The 25,326-nt window shown below is 35.5% G+C and overlaps 1 protein-coding gene across 1 annotated transcript; it reads left to right on the top strand.

The window, feature by feature from the left end:
* The first annotated feature begins 2,609 nt into the window (after window positions 1-2,609).
* Window positions 2,610-24,295, top strand: LOC121376413 (ATPase ASNA1 homolog). The gene is made up of 8 exons (XM_041504276.1): window positions 2,610-2,780; window positions 10,051-10,198; window positions 12,454-12,508; window positions 12,917-13,010; window positions 13,253-13,403; window positions 15,467-15,574; window positions 16,694-16,894; window positions 18,842-24,295. Exons 1-8 carry the CDS (start codon window positions 2,650-2,652, stop codon window positions 18,962-18,964), a joined length of 1,011 nt encoding a protein of 336 aa, XP_041360210.1. The 5' UTR covers window positions 2,610-2,649; the 3' UTR covers window positions 18,965-24,295.
* Window positions 24,296-25,326: the final 1,031 nt, after the last annotated feature.

The raw sequence follows: 25,326 nt of genomic DNA on the forward strand, positions 1-25,326 counted from the left end.
GTTTCAGGCTATATCAGATGAGTGTTTATAATTGTAGTTAATGACGTCACGCTGTGTGTACGCGGCGGTGCGCTCCTGACCCAGAAAAATATACCCCCCATAAAGAATGTGAAGACAAACGTCGGTAGCGTGTTCATCAAATTGATATCCAAGCATTTAGTAATCACAAGTACCACACATTGTTACCTGAAAATCAGCTACAGCTGCATATAAAGCCACAACACGAAAATCACCCCAGAGCTCAACCGATCCCGCCACAAAAAAAGTCTTGTATGAACGGCAACTGCCAAACTAGCTCCCTCGTATACCGGGCAAACGTGGCATGGTAAGACTGTCAGATATACATAGGTCTTGCTGGAGTACATTCAAGGAGAGGTTTAACAACAACCACACTAAATCTTTCAAATATGAACGCTATGAAAAAGAGACAGAACTGTCAAAATATCTGGGAACTCAAACGAAAAAAAAATCACATCAATTGGGAAATCGTATCGGACACACGAAACGCAGCTCGGGACAATGCAACCTGTGCATCGAGGAGAATGTCTCAATACTATTTGAAAAAAGGAGACAAGCTACTCAACAAAAGGACAGTACTCATATCAAAATGCCGCCACAGCAACAAGCCGAGAGTCTCACGACTGACGTGCCATGACGTCAGGAGCGCACCGCCGCGTACACACAGCGTGACGTCACCTTAACTGTCACAATTATAAACACTCATCTGATGAAGGCGAGGAGCCTGAAACTCCGAGTAATGAGTTATTAGTGAATACTAAAAATTTAGTATATATATATATATATATATATATATACATACATATATATATATATATATGTATATATATATACACACACACACACACACAGAGTTGGTTAGTATATATTTTGTATTCACGACGCGTAAAGTATGATGATAATTGTCCCTCAGATATATCTAGAGTATGTACTATTAAACTGGATTTTAAATACAACTGGTAAAAACTGTCTTAAAATATTTTTAAATGTTTAGAAAATAAAGATATATATGAAATTGAAACTTCTTGTTTTAGTTACTAGAAATAAAATATATGTACAACTGGGTATATGACCCATACTTTTGAAGAAATATGCGTATTGAAATGAACGTTTGAACTGCATATGCCATAAAATGAAAAACGTATTTCATTTCAACTATGTTCGTGCTTATATTCAATTACGGTTGTTATGGCACACACCTCAGTGGTTAATTGTTAGTAGATATATGTTATTGAGAGTGTTACTGAGAAAAAAGGAGGGTGTAGTGGCCTTACATCTACCCGTTGTGCCCTTAAGAACTCACTCTGGGCTGGAGCCGGTACCGGGAGGCGAACCCTGTACCTGTCATCCTTGTAAGACCGACGTTTGCTTAGGCACTGCGCCGTCGAGACCAGTAGGAAAGTATCATCGGAATTCCACTTAACTAAGCCGATGGGGTCCGAGATTACTAGGTCCGAAGCTACCAAAGTCCGAAGTTACCCCTATATAGTCACAATTACCCAATGTTTGACATTCAATAGCCGATGATTAATAAATCAATATGCTCTAGTGATGTCATAAAACAAAAACAAAACGAACAAGATGATGAGCTGAAATTTTCTGTATAGTTTTATATTGCTTTACTGCAGATCAAGTTTGACTTTCATGGTGATTTGCCCATTTTTATACGCCCGTCTATGATGGGTCGTATTATGGTATGGCATTCCATCCGTCCATCTGTCTGTTAACTTGTTCTTGTCCGTATCATATCTTGCATACAGATGCAAACGGGACCACCAAACCTCACATACAGTATCAACTTGGCATGGCAGTGTGTCGCGGACTATTACTAGGTCACTATGACCTACTTTTCATAGTCTACTGCACATAACAGTAAATCCTTGTCTGGACCATATATTGCACATAGATGCATACAAGATCATCATACTTCACATGTAGGAACAACTTGGGATGGTAGTGTGTCACATACAATTACTAGGTCATTGTGATACCAATAAATCCAATAAATATAATTTGTCTATATTCACATAATTAGAATTGAATCAAACTCATGACATATTCATTAATATCTTTGGTTTTCCAACAAACTCCTGACAGGCGTATCATGTACCTCACCGGTACTCTTTGTTTACAGAGTTATTGCTCTTAAACTTGGGAGATACGAAAATTTGTTGGGCCCGGTATGGGACATGTATTGCTTTAGCAGTACTGTCAGAATGCTTGTTTGTTTTGTTTATGAATTTCTTCTTTTGTTGAAACAATTTAAATGGATGATTTAGAGTGACAGACAACTCACAATGCATACACTCTTGTACAAAATATAGCCTACATATCATTTGTGCGATCAAAAATATATATCAAAATATACTATGATTGATTGACTGAATGATTCATTCATTGATTCATTCATTATAATACAACAGGCACATTTTTAGTAATTGAATTTATAGCAAAAGAAATGGAAACAGTATTTTGTACTGTGTCGACATTTGGTATAGTTATTAGTTAATGTCTCAAATCAGAGAATCTACCACCACACAGGTTACTACAACTGAATAGCAGCAAAGGATCAGCGCGATATCTGCGGAGCTCCGAAGAAGACAGCGGACAACAACAACCAACCAATCAACCATGGCTACTGCTGCGGCAGACGAAGAGGATGAACTTCAATATGAACCTTCTCTTGCCAATGTTATAAAACAGACATCTTTAAAATGGGTATTTGTTGGAGGAAAAGGTGGCGTTGGTAAAACTACCACCAGGTATATTCAACTATTTGCTAAACTTATGTGGGGGGTTTTAAGTTTCGCAAATTTAAATTCCACGTCATCTTTAAGATGACCGACCTCGGTGGCGTCGTGGTTAGGCCATCGGTCTACAGGCTGGTAGGTACTGGGTTCGGATCCCAGTCGAGGCATGGGATTTTTAATCCAGATACCGACTCCAAACCCAGAGTGAGTGCTCTGCAAGGCTCAATGGATAGGTGTAAACCACTTGCACCGACCAGTGATCCATAACTGGTTCAAAAAGGCCATGGTTTGTGCTATCCTGCCTGTGGGAAGCGCAAATAAAAGATCCCTTGCTGCCTGACATGGTATAATATCCGCCCGGTCCCCTCCATTATTATTTTTAGTTAGGGGTTAGGGTTAGGGAGGGGGGGACCGGGCGGATATTTTTCCCCTGACATAAAAGAGTAGCCTATGTGGCGACAGCGGGTTTCCTCTAAAAAACTGTCAGAATGACCATATGTTTGACGTCCAAAAGCCAATGATAAGATAAAAAATCAATGTGCTTTAGTGGCGTCGTTAACCTTTAGACTACTGGATTAATTTTTAACAAAAACCACGTTGAGTGGGTACAAGTTTATAATTTTTACTCACATATATTCACTTAAATGTTTCATAAATACATGAAATAAAGTTCATATATGAATCGGTAAGTATTATTTTCGTGTCTTTTTTTGTAATTTTTATTATTTTAGATCGGCTAATGGTGATTAAAATTAGGCAAAAAATCGAAAAAGTTGCGTTTACTTACGGGCATTTGTGGCCAGCTGTCCAGTATTTATGTCCATTATTCCCGATAACAGTGTTTTTTTGACCAGAATTTTTTTTAAAACCCGAACTACGATTCATATTGCAATATTTGGTAATTTTCGTTGTTGGTAAAACGATCAAATTTATTATCAAATTAGTTGTTACAATCAGCTATCGATCCCTGAAAATTACCGCGACATGCCGCCATTGTTGTCAAGCGAAAATACTTGCCGAAAACCACTTTTTGAACTCAAAATTTCAAGGTATTTTCAATTGAAAAAATCAAAACAAAAACCACCATTTTGAAAAAAAATCTTTTTTCTTTAATTACATTTACTTTTCCGGTGAGTGTCGTGTGCAAAACGGCGGGAAATATGAATTGGGGAATGCACTGTATACAGTGTACAGTATATCGACTGACGTGACGTCGGGCGAGATATCTCGCCTGCAGTAGTCAGAAGGTTAAATAAAACAAACTTTACTTTTTTACTTTAAGATGATATAATTTCATCATTTCAAAAGTTAACAAAACAATTAACAAAAAGGGCATCATCCGTCGAGTGAACGCAGTGTTACAGCTTGTGAATCTGAAAATAAAATCCCCATTCTAGCAAGTCTTTTACATAGCCTTAGCTATAGTCTGTCCCACAGTCACAACAGTGACTCGGTGTCACTGTAAGGCCAAGAGAATGAAAGTTATAGGTTTGCATCCGAACAATTTTAAAGCCGCACACCCTAGTTCCATCCAGCGAAAATAAATTATAATTTGGTTAATCTACAAACCTGTAACACACTTAGATCACATTTTTATCAAATGGAGTGAAAAAGCAGGTTTTATATCGATAAATACCATGGGAATCCCCATGTCCCAATTGCTTGAAATAATTTTGAAAGTTAGTATTCTGATGTCACCGGTAGATGTCGCTCGAAGCACAACAATGCCTACGTCACGACAAATTTCACAGACTTGGGGTGCGTTCCTTTCACCTCTCCTGGACATGTTCCAACTGTTCTGTCCTGGTTGTATCCCCTCTCCAGATATCGTAAGACTTAGCAAAATTATTGGTTTTAAGGGTTTGTAACGTTTTGTATTGAGACACTTACTTGTCTGAACTTCATTATTACTGAAAATGTTCACAAATTGTGAAGAAAAATCTCACAAATGAACAACAACAAATCGGATGTTGATTGCGCGAACCGTGCACGAGAAAACAAACCGAACCAAAATGATAACGGTCACGTGGTATACCAACATCTGTGACATTGAAATGGAAATATCCCCTCTAAAAATAGATTAGACCTTGTCTGCTCAACGTTTTTTTCTCAGAGACCCATGCCATTTTATGAAATACGAAAAATGCATTTTGTGGTATTACAAAAACCAGGATTACCAAAAAACACTTCAGGTGAATGGAAATGTATATTCTAAATAATAAACGGTAAGTAAAGTGCAATTTTATTTGTGAAAAAATGGGTTTAATAGCGAAAAACAACGCCGTGATGGTTAACAACTAGCCGTAACTAGGGTGTGTCCCTTTAAAAACACATGAGGCTTTTTTTTCGTTTTTCATTATTCATGATTTTTATTGATCTATTATTTCCATAGTAGATTCAAGTCGAAATGAGGTCTTTGACATGTTTGAAGGTGGAATATAAACTATTGAAATTTTTGAATTGAGCTCTAACTAGCTAGCTAGGGCCTATATGATTCAGTGTCTCCTTTTGATTGGTGAAGGACCAATCACATCATTCGACACATCACATCATTCGACACATCAAGAGTTCGGCAATTTTGTCAATGTTTGGAATATACTGCTTCCTGCTTGATGATTCAATGCTCTGCTGGGCTACACTTCAGAATTTATGACGGAGATGGCAGTTTTGGCGCGAAGGACCTCATAGACATTAGGCATATCATAAAATATTGTTTGTTTCCGGTTACCCGACCGACCCTAATTTGAACCTGCCGACCCTAAAACTTTTTTTGTATATCCAATTTTTTTTTTTTAATATAACAACGATTTCCACGAAAACATTCCAAAACTATTACAAGCACTAATTTGGTGTCATTTAGGGGATAACCCTACTGTGTTTTCAGATTTGCGGACGCATATTGGTGGTTTTACTGTCGCAAATTTAGTTTTATTGGCGACCCATTAGCCACGAAATGTTTTTTTCTAACAATTGATTGATGGAGTTACTTCCCTTCAAATTGAAGTTCGGTAACTTTCATGAGATATCGGGCGAAGAGTCGGAAAATAGTTTTCACGAATATTATATGCGATCTTTTCCGATTTACTCTACATCTAGCGTAGCGAGGTGTTCCGATTAATAATAATAATAATAATAATAACTATATTTAATGATTTACTCCTCCAGCGACAAACTGGCCTTGTAGAAATTTAGTGACCTTCTGATAAACTAGGTGAGGGATGTTTACCGATACTGATGGAGTTTACTGCCAAATCAAATTATTAAATATGTCAGTAAGATCTCGATGCGTTTCGTTATTTTTTGTAAGTGGTCACCTGGGAACTTCGCGGGTTTCCTCTAAAAACAGTGTCACATGGGCGTACATAGGATTTTGAAAAGGGGGGTTCCAATACATAGGATTTTGAAAAGGGGGGTTCCAAAATAGATTGCAGAGATATTGGGCATATATTTCTATGTTGAGTAAATATAATAATGTCGGATATCATTGTCAGATATATTAAATTATAAAAAAAAACGATTTCGGGGGGGGGGGGGGGTTCGGTCGAACCCATCGAACCCCCACCCCACCCCATGTACGCCCATGTGTCAGAATGACCATGTGTTTGACGTCCAATAGCCAATGATATTAAAGATAAAAATCAATGTGCTCTAGTGGCGTCGTTAAATAAAACAAACTTTACTTTTCAACATTCGTTTGAGCATCCTGAGCATTTGTACTGCATTTCTATTCATTGGACCAATTGATTGCTTCAAACCAAGTGTGTACTTTAATACTGGATGCATACAGAATAAAACTAACATTGCAAATTATAAAATTGGTAACTCTACCATTTCTTAGATACACTAGGAAAGATAATATTCATAAAAAAAATTTCATTAAAAGAAATTGTTATAACTTATTTACTGGTTTCTATCCAATTAAGGTTCAACCAAGTCTGTCCTGGACCAGTACAGAAGTTCAGTGTTAGTATGAGAGTAAACCTTCTGCCTATTATTAAACAGCAAGGGGTCTTTTGTATGTATTCTCCCACAGATAGGTTAGCACCATGATGCCCTCAAAATGCCTTGCCTTTTATAAATTTATAAGTTGCCCATGTAAAAAGAAGCCTTTAAACACACCTATGTGGATAGTACTACATATTTCCTTTTTTTAATTAAGTTATGAAATAGATATAGAAAATAAAATGACCATACGGTTTTTGTCCTTTTAAAAATTGTATAATGAAAAAAAAAGCCATTATATTTAAAACTGCACATAAAATATGCCCCCAAAACGTCACTTTACATGCCTTACTTCATTTCTACGGAAAACACTGTGATAAATGGTCTTGTTGGTTTGCATAATGCATTTCTATACATGCGGAGGTTATTTTGGATACTGGTAGTCAACACCTTTATTTAATAACCATAAATAAAATTATTTTCCAAAATAAAATGTTTTTCCTACCTACCTACCCTATATTTTTCCAGCATGTAATAGGAAACAAGTATTATTTTTTTTCCGGCCTTACCACTATTGTCAGTATTGACGATTTGGAACTTGAATTTGTGTGATGATCATTAAGTGCCTTTTTTGTGCAAATAATGAATTTTTTTGTAAATAATGAACATTTTCAGCGGTATCTTTCACGGCATGTGGGCGGTGGACGCAAATCTATAACTTTCATTCTCATGGCCTAATGGTATTTTTTTTCATACTATCTAATTTACTATAAGTTATTTATTCCCGAACCGATTGTTTTGTAAATTGCACACACATATTGTATTTCTTTGTTACTTCCAAAACACTTACTTTTCTTCTTACGTCAAACCAAACTGAAATTATTTACAAAAAAACACATTTTAATAGAATGATGGGACGGACATTTGGACGGTTTTTGGCCTTATTAACAATTTCGCCCTTGAAACTCCAGGATGGAAAAATTAATTAACCTCCTGGAAAGTCCTGGATTTTTTAAATTTTATTTTATTTTACATTTAAAAATAAAAATTATTTGGAATATATAAATAATCCTGGCACTTGTTTCGTAAAATCAGTATGACACACACACACATGTATAATAATAATGGAAAGTGCTTAAAACAAGAAAAATTAATTACCCCCCTGGAAAGTCTTGGAATTTATTGTTTTATCTATATATTTTTTCATTTAATAATAATTATTTGGAAAATATATTTATAAATAATCACGTTTGACATCTGGTTCCAAACTATATCCTTCACGCAACAGTAATTATAAGAGGTCGACTGCCAATGGTCAACTGTTACAATATATACACAGTTAGAAGGCGTGGACATAAATGAACACAACTTCTGATTGGTTGAATAAATTAGGTAACTGTCAGCAGTCTTGTTTCTGACGTTTGTGAGTTCGAAACTACTGTCAAAGATAAATAATTCAGTAGATAGCTGTAACCATTGCCTTTCAACAAAACAAATACTCCTAAGGCTTATGTCTGCTATTCGTCTGTGCAGCAAGACTCGTGCAAAAGTTGAGAACTTGTAGTTGACACATATTCTTTTGATCTCCATTGAAGTCTTAGATGACTCAATACACAGCAAAATGGTATATCCACATGTCAATGCATGTCAACGAAGCGACCATTTAACTAAATAAACAATCATTTTATGGGTTAGGTTTGATTGTTTGTGATATAAATTGGTGGTAACAAAGAGTCCAAGAGATAATTTTTGTGCTGTCAATGAATAATGTGATTGACATTTAGTTACTCACGGAACGGGTATAATTCCGGTAAATTTCGTATTTGAAACCCAATGTCACTAATGAGTTTAAAATTATTAATGAAAATAAAACATGTTTAGGGCCTATATGATTTATGTAATTTTGTCATTGGGTACTTTTTAAAAAACCACAAATAAATAATGATTTAAAGTACATGTACTCCATAAGCACTGACCTATAAACATAATACCGTAAATGTATTAATTAATGTTTAGATGTTTTGTGACTTACAATTTAAAAAAATTCTTCATAGTTTTGGGTAGAAGAGTGAGGGGTTTTTTTAATTTTAAAAAATTTGGATAATATAAACTAAAAATAAAATTTTATTTATTTATTTTTATATAACGACACCCCAGTACATTATTTATTTGTAAGTGAAGTACAGGTTTTTAATAAAAATTTAAAAAAATACTTCGATAGATTATTATTCTATCAGGGTTTTAGATCTCATTAATTTGGGCACAACTGTTTTTTGTAGTTTTTTTGTCTGTTCTGAGCACTCTTAGATCTTGTTAATATATATAGTAATGTTATTACCAACTGGTAAAGATGTTGCTGAAATGCATTTCAAGTTATATCAGTCAAATTAAACGTAATATTTTAGTGGTATTGAGGTAAAAATATTTTTGACGTTAGCATATAACATTGTTTATACTCAATTCTGAATTTTGACCACAAATAAATGGATCTTGACCAAAAATAATTGAATGGCTAAAAAAAAAAAATTCCACAATGTGGTTAGATATGTATTATGACTATGGAGTGTTTTGCTGTAAGATCCAACATTGAGACTTAGATGCATGCACACCCACACACACAGTCAAATAAAATTTGCACATTACAAATAAATGTACAAATATTTATATTTTTTATGTATTTTTACAACTTTAGCATCCATGTGATATATCTAGATTAGGTGTAGCTTATGTTTGAGACACAACAACCACTGAATAAACAGTTTACTGGGGTGTCGTTAAAAAAAATCCTTTCCAGGTAATGTAATTGGACTCGTGGAATTTTTAAAAGTCGAGGAAAATGAACCAAAATGGTGCTTAAAAGTCCTGGAAAATGAAAATGTTTTAAGTGTATGAACCCTGAATATATATATATTCAGGTTTCATACACTTAAAACATTTTCATTTTGGTTCATTTTCCTCGACTTTTTTTTTCCAGGAGTCTGATTACATTACCTGGTCTAAATGTAGCTTAAAAATAATAAATAAATAAAATAATTTTAAAAGGCTGTAAATCACATAATGTTTTCTTTTAAACCCCCCCCCCCCCCCCCCCTCCCCCAAACAAAAAATTAAAATGTTTTTGTTTGATTTAATAACGGATATCTACATAACCGATCATATAATGTACTGATCAATAATACTTATAGGCGACTGCATATTGATAATGTAAGCACCTTAAAAATCATGAGAAAAGGACTTCAAAGGGCCCAACAAAATGATGCTACTGTCGTTTCTGTCACCTCAGATGAAAAATGGTAAATTTTAATTAATTATATTAAATAATATTTTTTTTTTTTTTTAGCTGTTGTCTTGCTGTGCAGCTGTCCAAGGTTCGTGAGACTGTGTTAATGATTTCGACAGATCCGGCTCATAACATTTCCGATGCCTTCAACCAGAAATTCTCCAAGGTTCCAACTCTGGTCAAAGGCTTTGAGAACATGTATGCCATGGTAAGTTTTATGTTTAGAGATTATGTAATTTGAACCTAAATATACAGAGGTATAGAAAGTAATTTTGTACTTGCTAAATGCAAATAAAAAATTTGACAGACAAGATTAAAACTATAACCATCAGTCGAACTGGCCATCTCCTTTTTTGGATTGACTTCCATATCTTCCCTCGACAATTTGTTCTTTGTCCAGTATGGAATAAATGAATCTGTATATCAGTGGAATATAATATAATTTTCACTTTCTTATTGTGTAATTTATAACTACACTATGGAAAAACAACTATCAGTATGTGTTGGAATTGGGGAGGTCATGACAACCTAATTTGGTGAACATTTTGGTTCTGCGTCGAAAGGTTTCGATACCTATTTTTGTAACCAGGATAACTCGTAAAATGTTGACTTTTCTGAAAAACTATTCTTTCATTTGAAACTGGCTTAATTACATTTAATTATTTTTCACTGAAAATTCAAGTACTTTTCCAGGACAAGGTAAATAAAGGTAATTTATTGAGGAGCATTGATGGCATTAGAGGATACAGATGAATTGAGAGGGCTTTACAGCAAACGTAGGGGGGCATGACAGCCGTTGTCTAATTGAAACCCTGATGTTGTTGGTGTAAAATTTGACATAATAAGCAAGTCCGAGATTCTGTCGGTAACATGTACATATAGTATGTGGGTAATTAACATTATATGGATCAAACCACCTCGATGGTTACATTCAACTGATTGGTTTTTTCTCATTACAACCAGTGCACTACAACTGGTCAAAGGTTATGGTATGTGCTTTCCTGTCTCTGGGAATCTGCATATAAAAGATCCTTTGCTGCATTAAAGGAGAGGCCAATTAAGGCGTTTGGCCTGGTATGCATATTCAACGATATATAATGCACATTATTGCTTAATATCAATACATATAATCGTATAGTTAATTAATAAAACGGTTAAATGTGACGGCTATTATATATAACGGGCGCAGCCATTTTGTACCTTCTCAGTGAGTACGCCCTCTGGCGAGCTGGTGGTTACGTAATACTTAACGCGTAACGTCAGGAATGAGCCTTAGAACTAGAGAAACACAATCTACCTGGTTTTTGCGGGATGATAAATAGTCATGCATTGCAATGTTCTGTAATAATACACATCTCAGTAAGCCAGCAATAAGTATATCAATATATACATATATTATTTTTCAATACAAAATAAAATACCATTGTCAAAGTGGCTATACAACAAGTCGAAACAATTAACAATGTTTTGCTCATGCATTAACATACGTACTGAAAAGATACACGGAGTGTTTTCTTAGTTAATTGGTCTATGCCGTTAGTCACTTCTACCTGTGATTCCTAATTGGCAGGTGTGTATTTGATTGGTAACCAGACAAGCCAATTAATTGACGCTGTCTAGACACAAAAATACATACCGGTATTGTGGAATATTACCTGTCGCCCCTAAAATTGTAATGGACATGGTTTATTACTGTAAATAGTTCTGTAAAACTATTGATTAAGTAGACTATTCCATCTAAAACCACAGAACTGACCAATTACGTAGTCCCAAAGAAAAGAAAATTATCACTTGGGTATCGTGGGTTGTCGTTTTTGCTCCAACATAGCATATCAATAGGCCTAATAGTGTACATTTTTCCTTTGGATTATTTAACAGAGAAAAATACTATAACCCCATTTTGTTCCGTTAATGCAACTTGAAATATATTTAGTTAAATAGTTTATTATATTATTATGTCATTTATGCTGTTTTACAAGTCAGGTTGATCAAAGAGAAGCGCCGTGTCGAAAATTACTGCTTTTGTTTACACTGTACATACAGGAGATGGTCAGGAGCTGACATCACTTCGCCCCAAGCTGTCCCACCGGACGTCACAAAAACGAAACAAAATGGCTGCCCCCAGTTAGCAGGAATAATCTTTTTTTTTTTATTAACTCTAAAATTACGCGTTTTTCATTTGCTAAAGTGTCAGTATGTGTTGGTGGTCCGGGTATGCATCTTTCCAACATATAAGGCTCTTGTTTGAGTTGACCCTACCTTTAAGAAAAATATAGCAGCTTTCCTCTGATGAATACGAGTCAGAAATATCACATGTTTGAGATCCAGTAGCTGATGATTAATTAATCAATGTGCTCTAGTGGTGTTGTTAAACAAAACAAACTTTAACATTATATAATTTTGCATTTAAAATTGTATCGGTGAATATGTACAAAATGTAAATATTTAGGATTTATTTTGCAGGAAATCGACCCAAATCTTGGATTCTCTGAATTACCTGATGAATATTTTGATCAAGGTAATCTACTTTTTCTCTTTTTTACACACCCATCTTTGACAGGTCATATTATGGTATGGCGTTGTCCGTATGGAAATACAGGGTATCATGTACCTCACCGGTACTCTTGTTTCATAAATTACATAATAGGTTTTTGCCTCACTGATTAGGTTTGTTCATGGTTCCAATGTAAGAGAAGAAACATGCTGCTGAAGCTATATTGGTATTCTTTCCACATTAAAAAAAATGGCTCATTATTTGCATTTTCCTACAAAGATGACAGCTAATGCCATTATTTTCTGGTTTCTACACACCAGTAATAACAGAGAATTGAGTGATTGCTATGGAAAATAACCCACTGAGCCAGCAGGGGATTTATCAGTGAGCAACATCCTTCTGGTATTTAAAAATAATTATTGATTTTAACAGGTGATGTGATGTCAATGGGCAAAGGGATGGTGCAAGAGTTGCTTGGTGCTTTTCCTGGTATTGATGAGGCTATGAGTTTTGCTGAAGTAATGAAGTAAGTTACTAAAATATTGACATTCTTTGAAATTTCTCGTTTCAGCCAGTGCACCATGAATGGTGATATGATAATACAATTTTTTTTTATTATTCTAACAATTCATATTTCTGTACCTTTAAAATGTAGAAACAAATATTAAACACATAACAGTTACCAATTAAACAATGTGTATACAGTAATTCCTTTCTTTTTGTGTCATACATTTGTTATTTAACCTCTTTATTATGTATGTCTTGCAGATTAGTTCGCAACATGAACTTCTCCTGTGTTGTGTTCGACACTGCTCCAACTGGACATACTCTGCGACTACTGTCATTCCCGTCTGTCATTGAGAAAGGTCTGGGAAAGCTCCTTCGCTTAAAGAATCAAATTAGTCCATTTGTTTCACAGGTAAATTCAAGCATAGCAAGGTACAGTTTTTGTTAAATGACATTATGGTGTTTGTTTTAGAAGTGTACTTATTACAATTACGTACTTTAGAATGTGAGACCATTTTAATTACCAAGAAACTATTTTCTAAATTATTTTACGGTCTTTGATAATACACATATACAGTGAAACCTGTCTAAACCGGATTATGTCTGGGACCTAATATTTATCCGATTTAGACAGGATCCGGTGTTTAGAGGGTCGCTTTTTAGAATTTAGAACATTTGAGATCATGAAATGTGGCCGGTTTTAACAGGATTCCGGTTTGTTCAGGGTCCGGTTTAGACAGGTCTCCCTGTATATATTTAATTTTTAAAATATTTTTGTAATGAAGAACATTACTAACAAATTTTACGTGCAATATTATTATTACTTTTTGGTACATGTATTTTCTTTTCTATAGCAAAAGGAAGGGACAATTAAGGCATTTGGCCAGGTATGCATATTCAACGATATATAACGCACATTATTGTTTAATATCAACAAGTATAATCGTATAGTTAATTAATAAAACACTTAAATGTGACGGCTATTATATATAACGGACGCAGCCATTTTGTACCATCCCAGTGAATGCGCCCTCTGGCGAGCTGGTGGTTACATAATACCCAATGTGTCATGTCAGGAATTAGTCTTCGAACTGAAGAAACAAAACATACCTGATTTTTGCGGATATTATAACGGACGCAGCCATTTTGTACCATCCCAGTGAATGCGCCCTCTGGCGAGCTGGTGGTTACATAATACCCAATGTGTCACGTCAGGAATTAGTCTTCGAACTGAAGAAACAAAACATACCTGATTTTTGCGGATATTATAACGGACGCAGCCATTTTGTACCATCCCAGTGAATGCGCCCTCTGGCGAGCTGGTGGTTACATAATACCCAATGTGTCACGTCAGGAATTAGTCTTCGAACTGAAGAAACAAAACATACCTGATTTTTGCGGATATTATAACGGACGCAGCCATTTTGTACCATCCCAGTGAATGCGCCCTCTGGCGAGCTGGTGGTTACATAATACCCAATGTGTCACGTCAGGAATTAGTCTTCGAACTGAAGAAACAAAACATACCTGATTTTTGCGGATGCATCGCAATGTTCTGTAATAATATCCATCCCAGTAAGCCAGCAACAAGTATATATTATTTTTCAATACAAAATAAGCCACCATTGTCAAAGTGTTGAAATAACTGTATTATGTTTTGTACCTAAATTAACCCACGTATTGAAATAATAATCCGAGTGTGTTCTTGGTTAATTGGTCTTTTCATTCCGTGGCCTGTACCTGTGGTTTCTGATTTGCAGGTGTATATTTAGACGGTCCCTAGACACACTAAAAAGATGTGCCTCTTTTAGTAAGATCACAAGGTATTGTCTGATAGCTGCGCGGATGCCCCTCAAATCGTAATAGACATTATCACTGTATTACTGTAAGTAATTCCGTAAAAGCCTTGATTAAGTAGACTTTCCCATCTAAAATCACAAAACTCAACAATTACGTAGTCCAAAAAAAATGAAAATTATCACTTGGGTATCGTGAGTGGTCGTTTTGGCTCAAACGTACCCTACCAATAGGCCTAATACTAAGCATTTTTTCTTTGGAATTTTTAAAGAGAAAAATACTATAACTCCATTTCGTTCTATTGATGCAAATTGAAATATATTTAGTTAAATAGTTTATTATACTAGCAAGTTATTTATGTTGTTTTACAAGTCCGGTTGATGAAAGCGAAGCGCCCTGTCATAAATTAGAGCGTTTGTTTAGACTGTGCTTAAGAGAAGTTGGACGGAGCTGACGTCACTTCGCCCCAAGCTATACCACTGAACGTCACAAAAACAAAACAAAATGGCTGCCCCCAGTTAGCAGGAATAATTATGTTTTTTTATTCACTCTAAAATTACGCGTTTTTCTTTTGTTAAAGTGTCAGTATGTGTTGATGGTCCGGGTATGCATCTTTCCAACACATAAGGCTCTTATTTGAGTTTACCCTCCCTTTAACAGTTTTTTGTAATGTTCCAGATGGCTGGTATGCTTGGATTGCAAGACTTGAATGCTGATCAGATGTCACAAAAATTTGATGAAATGTTGGTAACAATCAAACAAGTGAATGAACAGTTTAAAAATGCGGTAATAACTATGTGGATTTTATTTATTTTAAATGTAATTTACATTTTAAATGTTTGGTATTATGATTTGCTGCAGGTAGAATTCATAGTAATCTTTATTTTTGGGGTCAAACTATATTTCAAGGGCAGACAACCAAAACTAGTCCCTATCAGCTTTTTATGAAAATATAAGTAGTCCATAATTTCTTCTTTTTTTTCTTCTTTTTTTTTTGGGGTGTGTTTGTGTGTGTACATGGAATATACTCAACAAAATTAATTAACGGCCAGTAGATATTTTCAGCATTTAACTTTATATATATGGTACAATATACATATGTGTTTTTTACAAAGCATACAAACCTTGCATTTTTATGTGCACTACTAGTTAGAATTTACTCAAACAATGTTTAGAAATCAAGGCATGCTCACACTTAACACTAGTAAACAGTGACCAAAATGTCTACCAGCCCTTAATTAATTTTGTTGAGTATAGCTATGATTCAAAGCTATGTTATAATTTAAATTTAAAGCAAATGCTTTCTGATCAGATTTTTTCTGAATTTTTTAAATGTTAAAATTTGCTTTTCTTAAAACCATGACTTTGGACATAGCCAGTTGTGATTGCAAACCAGCCCGCAATTTCTTCATGTGTGGTGTGTATAATTAATGTATCACACAATATAATCAAATTTTAAACATATCATTGGTTATTGCAGGATGCGATTGCGTATATACAGGGCTTTAGATTTCACTAATTTGGGCACAATGGGAACTTTTGTCTTTTCTGAGTCAGGAAGGTCAGTTTAGTTCAGTACTGTCATTAACAGCAGTACAGTTGTCAATATTGAGAAATGCAATTCAGGTTATTTTAACATTTAACCGTAACATTTCAGTGGTTTTGAGGTGAAATATTTTTAGGCCAGTATGTTTGTACTTAATTATTATTTTGGGCATGTGTACTTTGATTATTTTGAGCATATGTATTTTGGGTACAATGTTCATCGCCTTGACTTTGATGCAGTCTAAAACCCTGATATATGGGTATAGCTGAGTTGTCGCTGCATAAGACAGAATGGGAAAACAGTTTTAACAATTGCACTATCATTAATTAAACTAACTGTAATTATGTTTTTACTTGTAGGATGAGACTACATTTATCTGTGTGTGTATAGCCGAGTTTTTGTCACTGTATGAGACAGAACGCCTTGTACAGGAGCTTGCTCAGTATGGCATCGACACACACAATATTGTAGTCAACCAGCTTCATATGCCAAAGAAAGATGAAGTACCTTGCAATTTCTGTAAGGCAAGAAATAAGATACAGTCGAAATACTTGGATCAGGTAGATATATTCTGCTGTTGAACATCTGTTATTTAGGGGAAGATTTTCCAAAGAAATATTATTCCCTGTAACTAGAACAATTAAAACAAATTCCTGAACTCTGCCCCACCTCTCCTCCCAACATCTATTTACTCAATGTTAAAATGGTCTGTCGGGATGAACTTACCAAACATTAAATAGAAAAGTCAGGCTCTGTTTATGGTATCGTTCTCATAATTTTTAGTGTTTAGAAGACTAGCCTGTTCCTGGGAGCATGGGGAATCAGAAGGTAGTAAATAAATATTAACTAAAATATTGGTAGTTTTATATAGTATTCTTTCAATAGAATGTTAGATCAGTACAGTGATACTGAAGGGCAAAATCAAACTCAGTTGGTAGAGCCCTCAACTGAAGTGCTTTGATCGCAGGATCAAACCCTCTCAATGGATCCATTCTCAGATTTGTTTTTTCTTTCCCTACCAGTGCTCCACAAATGGTGTATTAAAGGCTGTCCTGTTTGTGGGAAAGTGCATATAAAAGATCCCTTGCTGCTAATGGGAAAATGTAGCAGGTTTTGTTTAAGATTATGTCAGATTTATTAAATATTTGACATCCACTAGCCAATGATGAACAAATTAATGTGCTATAATGGTGTCATTGAAAAAAAAAACACCTTGAAACTTGACAGTGATACTGTTCACCGAGTGATTGGTTTAGTTTGTAAGATTTCACTCAACATTGGTTTTGAAATGGTTAAAGTTTGTTTTCTTTAACATCACCATTAGAGGCTTTACCCTTGTTAACAATTACCGGCCTCGGTGGTGTCATGGTTAAGCCATCAGACATAAGGCTGTTAGGTACAGGGTTCGCAGCCCAGTACCGGCTCCCACTTAGAGCAAGTTTTAACCACTACACCCTCTTCTCTCTCACTAAACACTAACAGTTAACTAACCCACTGTCCTGGACAGACAGCCCAGATAGCTGAGGTGTGTGCCCACGATAGCGTGCTTGAACCTTAATCGGATATAAGCACGAAAATAAATTGAAATGATGATGTTAACAATTTGTTCAAAGCCTTTTAATAGAAGTTAATAGATTTGTGTCTTGGTTTACTTGGATTTCCAATCTGTGAATTATCAGATATGTTTGCATTTCTCATGGAATTGAGTATATAGAGTTATTAGTCCCCTACCTGTCCAACTGGAGGGGACTATAGGTTTCACCTCTGTCCTTCTGTCTGTCTGTCCGTCCATCTGTCCCACGTTTTTTGGATGTTTTTTCCAGAAGGCTTTGAGATATTGAGCTGAAATTTTGTGTATAGCTTTATCATGTACTGTTACAGATCAAGGTTGACGTTCATGGCGATTTAACCATTTGTGACGGAGTTATGGCCCTTGAACTTAGGAGATATGAAAATTTGTTTTCCGGACTTTCTTTTCAAGAAGGCCTTCAGATATTAACCCGAAATTTTGTGTATAGCTTTATCATGTACTGTTGCAGATCAAATTTGACTTTCATGGCGATTTACCCATTTTTGATAGAGTTATGGCCCTTGAACTTAGGCATTGTGAAAATTGGTTTTCTGGACTTCTTTTGTAGAAGGCCTTGAGATATTGAACTGAAATTGTGTATATACCGTTATCATGTACTGTTACAGATGAACTTTCATGGCAGTGTACCCATTTTTTTTACAGAGTTATGACCCTTGAACTTAGGAGATATGAAAAAAAGTCCAGACTTTTGTTTTGCAATACCTGAAACTATTGAGATGAAGTTTTGTATATAGCTTTATCATGTACTGTTACTGATCAAGTTTAACTTTCATGGTGATTTACCCACTTTTCACAGATGTTTGGCCCTTGAATTTAGGAGATGCGAAAAATTGTTGGGTCAGGTAGAGGACGTATCTTGCTTAAGCAGTACTTTCAAAATGCTTGTTTGTACTTATTTCTTCTTCTTTTTTTTCAGATTAATGATTTGTACGAGGATTTCTACATAACCAAATTGCCTCTTTTGGATGAAGAAATCCGAGGTGTTGATAAGATTACGTCGTTTTCTATAAACTTGTTAGAGCCGTACATACCGGGCTGATAACATCTTAATCTAGCAAAACAAACCAATAGGTTTAACCTTTTACTTAACACAAACAAGTTCTCTTTGGTGATTTTGTTTACTTACTGTACTCAACAAAATTATTAAGTGCTAGTAGATATTTTTCTCTAAATATGCTTTAAAAAAAAAAAAAAAAAAGGAGTGGAGAAAAAAAGGCTTTTTCCATTGTACGGTGTTGACATTGTGCGATATTCTTTAAAATTTACTAATTGAAATAACAATTTAGAGCAAACAAAAGTGATCAAGTATTGTTATGAACCAAAGTATAAAGAATTCTAGCCGAACATGTGTTTCGATAGTTTTCATAAATGCATGAAAACCCCAATTTGTGCAACATTTTTGCATGCATCACTGAAACAGTGTTTAGAAGTCGTCTATGATCAAATCTTACATTTGCAAAAAATTAATTTTGCTGAGTATGTATTATAATTATAGTAAATCATTAGAGCTTATATCATTTGCTGGGCCTCTAGAATACAGTAGCCCAATGCCTGTGTTTTTCAGGTGGGGCTAGTAAAAAGTTTATTCCACCGTGCAATTGTAAATAAACATTACAAATTACATGTCAGTTATTATTATTAGTGTTATATAAAGTGCTATGGATATTTATGGGCATGGTGGGGGTTTTTTAATACACTTTCTAGTATTTTTGGTACCGTTTACAGTAAATACGGAAGTAGGGCTAGTAGATTTTTAACCATGGCTAGTGAATTTATCTATTTAAAGTCAAAAATTGAAGAAACCCACCATTATTTTTCCAAAAATACCACTCATTACATGAAATTATTTCGCGAAATTAAAATAATATTCGTCAATTGAGTTTAAAATTTGCAATTGGCGAATTTGGCGAGTGGCAGAGCTAGCCCTGCTCATCCCACAACTAGTGGATTTTTATTTTAATTCTGGAAGCTCTGCCATTTGTAATTTCGTTCTATTTGTTTTTTGTGTTACATTTGATAGGAATATTCTGCTCCTACTGTAATAACATTTTGGTTATATTTAAAATCTAATGCAGGCACCAAATTGAATGTTACTTTGTAAACCCACATGCCCACTCGGCTGTTTTTAAATGCATAGATATTAGTTGTAACCAATATTGGTGTCAAAGTCCACTATTTATTGTTCGTGAAAACCTGTCAGCTTATTTATTTAGACAGACTAGTTTCTATCATGTTTTTTTTACATTGATTTTGATTACCTTGTTCACTGATATTTGTAAATACATGTAGTTGACTGGTTTTCTTCATTACTATATTTCATGAATGCATAAATTAATTTCAAAATAATTAGTACAAACATATATGTTAATAAATATTCTTTATATAATTATAAAAGGCTCAGGGCTCATCCTGCCAATTGCCAAATTAGCCAATTGCTAATTTTTATACAAAGTGGCTACATCATTTAGTATTTGGAAATAAAATTTTGTTTAAATTTGCCATTTTGTAATGATGTTTTTAAGAAATACTTTACATATCTAAAAATTGGCTCAAACAAAATTATTCAGTGTGAGCTCTGGGGGTCTTTTACAGTTATCAACATATTCACGAGTTACAGCCAGTGTAGGTTCCATGCCACCATTAATTGCTCCATGCAGCCCAATACAATTTTTGTGTCATAATATATTCTGTGAATAATACAACACTATCGAGAAGGTCATGTGACTACTAGTTTTAGTTTTAGGGAGTGCTTTCACTTCAACAAGTACCATGTAAAAAAATCAACAAAGGTCAACCACGAAAATGTTCAGTTAGCCACTCTCATGCCAGAGCACCACCTTGTGTTGCTTTTATACAAGAGGCACTATACCACTTGCACAGTTGTTATCAGTTAATACTAAATATTACATAGTCAAGTAACTTCATTTTTCACAGTTATGGCCGTTGAACTTTGGGAGATACAAAAATTTGTTTGCCCGAAGATACTGAGATAAAATTTATTTTATAGCTTTATCATGTACTGTTACAAAACAAGTTTGACTTTCATGGCGATTTACCCATTTTTCACAGAGTTATGGCCTTTGAATTTAGGAGATACGAAAAAAAATTGGGTACGGTAGGAAAAATGTATTGCTCTGGCAGTACTCTTAAAATGCTTGTTTTTTAACATTGTCTTCTTGAGGCAACACATTGATCACATAACCACCTCCCACATAGATGGCAAGACATCAATCTAAACAACATCTCCGACCTGAACTCTGTTACCAAACCTTGCCTGATGCGCGGTTGCTCTAGGAACAATCCCCATTGGTAGGCGTTTAGTCTAAATCTAACCTCATAAGAAAAGGTGTTGGGCCAGGTAGGGGATGTGTTGTTTTTTTTCAACTTCGTCTTCCCGATACCACATGGTGATACGTGACCACCTCCCACATAGATAGCAGGACACCAAGAGAGCCTCCAATCATGTCGTTCAATCTAAACAACATCTCCGACCTGAACTCTGTTACCAAGCTCAAGGATCAATCCCCATCTGTGGGCCCATTGGGCTATTTCTTGTTCCAGCCAGTGCACAACTGGTATACCAAAGTCTGTGCTATATGCTAATCTTTCTGTGGGATGGTGCATATAAAAGATCCCTTGCTACGAACAGAAAAATGTGGTGGGTGTCCTCTCTGTATGTCAGAATTACCAAATGTTTGACATCCAGTAGCCAATGTGCTCAGTGGTGGTGTTAAACAAAACAAACTTCTTTTTTTTATTGTTCCATTTACCAAACGTGGTCAAGTGACCACCTTCCAGATAGCAGGACACCAAGAGAGCCTCCAATCACTTCGTTCAATCTAAACAACATCTCCGACCTGAACTCTGTTACCAAACCTCGCCTGATGTGCAGTTGCTCTAGGATCAATCCCTGTCGGTGGGCGTTATTTAAACAACATCTCAAACCTGAACTTGTTTACCAAACCCGCCTAATGTGCAGTTGCTCTAGGATCAATCCCTATCGGTGGGCGTTATTTAAACAACATCTCAAACCTGAACTTGTTTACCAAACCTCGCCTGATGTGCAGTTGCTCTAGGATCAATCCCTATCGGTGGGCGTTATTTAAACAACATCTCAAACCTGAACTTGTTTACCAAACCTCGCCTGATGTGCAGTTGCTCTAGGATCAATCCCTGTCGGTGGGCGTTATTTAAACAACATCTCAAACCTGAACTTGTTTACCAAACCCGCCTAATGTGCAGTTGCTCTAGGATCAATCCCTGTCGGTGGGCGTTATTTAAACAACATCTCAAACCTGAACTTGTTTACCAAACCTCGCCTGATGTGCAGTTGCTCTAGGATCAATCCCTATCGGTGGGCGTTATTTAAACAACATCTCAAACCTAAACTTGTTTACCAAACCTCGCCTGATGTGCAGTTGCTCTAGGATCAATCCCTGTCGGTGGGCGTTATTTAAACAACATCTCAAACCTGAACTTGTTTACCAAACCCCGCCTGATGTGCAGTTGCTCTAGGATCAATCCCTGTCGGTGGGCGTTATTTAAACATCTCAAACCTGAACTTGTTTACCAAGCCCCACCTGATGCACAGTCATTTTAGGATTGATCCATGTCAGTGGGCCCATTGTGCCATTTTTCATTCCACCCAATGCATCACAATTGGTATATTAAAGGCTGTGGTATGTGCTATCCTGTCTGTGGGATGGTGCATATAAAGTATCCTTTGTTACTAATAGTAAAACAAACATGACGGGTTTCCTTTATATGTCAGAATTACCAAATGTTTGACATCCAATAGCCGATGATTAATAAATCAATGTACTCTAGTGGTGTCGTTAAAAAAACCCACATTATTGTTTCATTTACCACCTGCCTAAAAGCCACACCAGACTGAGTTTCCCCTCTCCAAACCATTTGCCACTTCAGTGTCAAACTCTCCTCTTCATTTTCAACAACCTCAACACCTGTGGAATTTGTCTTCACAACATTGCTGTGTCCCTCAATAACCACCTAGTTAAAATAGAGTTGGGTCTGTATGCTTGTGAACTTGTTGATAATTTTTAATGGCCACTAAATATAAATAATAGTTTTGTTTTGTAGTTAGACTGAGAAACTCTTGATGTCTGCTAGATTGTTTTGTTTCTTAATTATATGGCATTTTCAAATATGTTGCAAATTCCATGAAAATAAAAGGTATAAATGGGTAAATTGTATGGCATTTTTAACTTTGGTCACTGCAGATTTTTCTCGTTCCAATCAGTGCACCACAACTGGTCAAATGCCATGGTATGTGCTTTCCTGTCTGTGGGAAAGTGCATATAAAAGATCCCTTGCTGCATTAGAAAAAATGTAGCGGGTTTCCTCTACTGACTGTGTCATAATTACTCAATGTTTGACATCCAATAGCCGATGATTAATTAATCAATGTGCTCAATGTGTCATTAAATACACTAACATTTTGGTCACTGCAGAAGTATGTACATTATGTAAATTAAAATTAAATTTGTCAAATATATTTGATTATTAAAACTGTTCAAAAAGCTTATCCAAAAATCTAATGTTGTTTGCAGTTCAGCCATCATTTTTTGACAGTTTGGCTAATTGGCTAACATTTGTAAACAAATGCACCAAACTGTTACCATAGTTTCTTTTACATAAACACATCAATTTCATTAATATGGTAAGATGAAACAAACTGCATTTATTGGATAGTGTTATTATGGGCTGTTTCATTTGAAAAAATAATAATAATAAAATAAAAAATGAATGGAAAGGAAAATAGGACAATGTTATCCCATATTTGGAAAATCCGGTGGGAAATATCTGTTGGTGGGGGAGCTGATACTTTGGTGTTGTACTTTTTAGACAGCAACTTGGGGCAGAACTCTGGTGAAGTCAGAGGTTGTGCCCACAACAGGCATGCTTTAAGAGTTTTCTGATTGGTGGTCCCATTGAGCTATTTCTCATTCAAGCCATGGTGTGTGCTATCCTGTCTGTGGGATGATGCATATTAAACATCCCTTGCTACTGATGGAAAATGTAGCAGGTTTCCTCTAAAACTGTATGTCAAAATTACCAAATGTTTGACATCCAATAGCCGATGATTTATAAAACAATGTGCTCTAGTAGCGTCATTAAACAAAATAAACTTTGTTTATAATAACTATTTAGAGATTTAGAGGTATCTTTGATCAACTAAGTTGGCAGTGTTCAGAAGCTTTCTACAAGTACCACTAGAAGGTAAAACATTTATAAAGAATTAATTTTGTTTGCCAAAATAACCTTGTACTTGTAACTTTGACTTTTATTGATGTAATAAATTGTAATTTTGAACACTTGAATGAGCGAAAATAAATTATTTGTTCTCAGATTTATCGTCTTGCTTTATTTACAAAATATATACACTACTATATACTATACTGACAAGTGTTGATTGTGACCAGTTGCAAACTTTGAGTCCTTTGTTTTAATTGGAGTGTAATACCTTGGTAGCTTTCTCACCAAGGATGGTGTTATTGTAAACGTCTGTTTAATCTCTTGACCAGCTCAGAGGCTTTGACAAATGTCTAGCCTAGTGGCAGTGAATTGATACTATTGTAGGTCCGACTTTATGGCAAACTTTAGAATCACAGACATCTGAAATACCAGTCAGTTTGACCACTATTTATTTATTATTATTTTAAATAATGCACAAGATCCCGATGTCTGGGCAGGCCGATCCAATTGACGGATAGGAATTTGTTCCAATAATAGAAATGGACCGGTGCTTCGGACCGACAAGAATGACAAAAGTGGGACCGGCAAACACGTTTAAAAAAAAAAAATTCGGTCTCAAGAGATCGAGAATCGGTTCCAGACCGGTAAAAAAAAGGCTTTTCCCCACCTCTGCTATATAGTATTGTTTGGTAATGCAGTATAACAGGGGTAGGCTCATTAGAAAAGCTAGCACAGAAAAAGGCCTTGGTACAAATTCTATAGCACAAGCTTGAAAAGGACAAAACTAGAAGTGGGATGGAATTTTTAACGGTGGCAATGAATCTTATAGAAGAATTTTCTCCAAAGAGTGGGCAACACATACCACAGCTCTTTATACACCAGTCATGGGGCACTGGATGGAGGAAAAAAGTTAGGTCCATGAGTATATGGTCTCTCATATTTATAGTGGGACACGCCGAGTTTTGACCGAGAAAAAAGTAAAGATTGTGATTCTTTACGTAAATTGCTATATTTATTTGCTTATGGTCTTTGGAATATGACGAGTGGGGTAGCGGGACTTGTATATTAATTTCATTTTTGATGGGAAGGGGAGGCACATTATTTTCAAGGGGGAGGTGCATTATTTTCAGAGTTGGGATGACCAGAGCCCTATGCTTCCTCCCGTTCCCAACCAGGCGTAATGTA

Source organism: Gigantopelta aegis, chromosome 6, assembly GCF_016097555.1.
Source record: "Gigantopelta aegis isolate Gae_Host chromosome 6, Gae_host_genome, whole genome shotgun sequence".
In the NCBI taxonomy this organism is placed as follows: domain Eukaryota; kingdom Metazoa; phylum Mollusca; class Gastropoda; order Neomphalida; family Peltospiridae; genus Gigantopelta; species Gigantopelta aegis.

Excerpts from the sequence above, each read along its gene's own strand:
- LOC121376413 (XM_041504276.1), top strand. The coding sequence starts at position 2,650 with ATGGCTACTGCTGCGGCAGACGAAGAGGATGAACTTCAATATGAACCT. Across the intron at positions 2,781-10,050 it reads GTTGGTAAAACTACCACCAG|CTGTTGTCTTGCTGTGCAGC; the intron begins GTATATTCAACT and ends TTTTTTTTTTAG. Across the intron at positions 15,575-16,693 it reads ATGAACAGTTTAAAAATGCG|GATGAGACTACATTTATCTG; the intron begins GTAATAACTATG and ends TTTTACTTGTAG.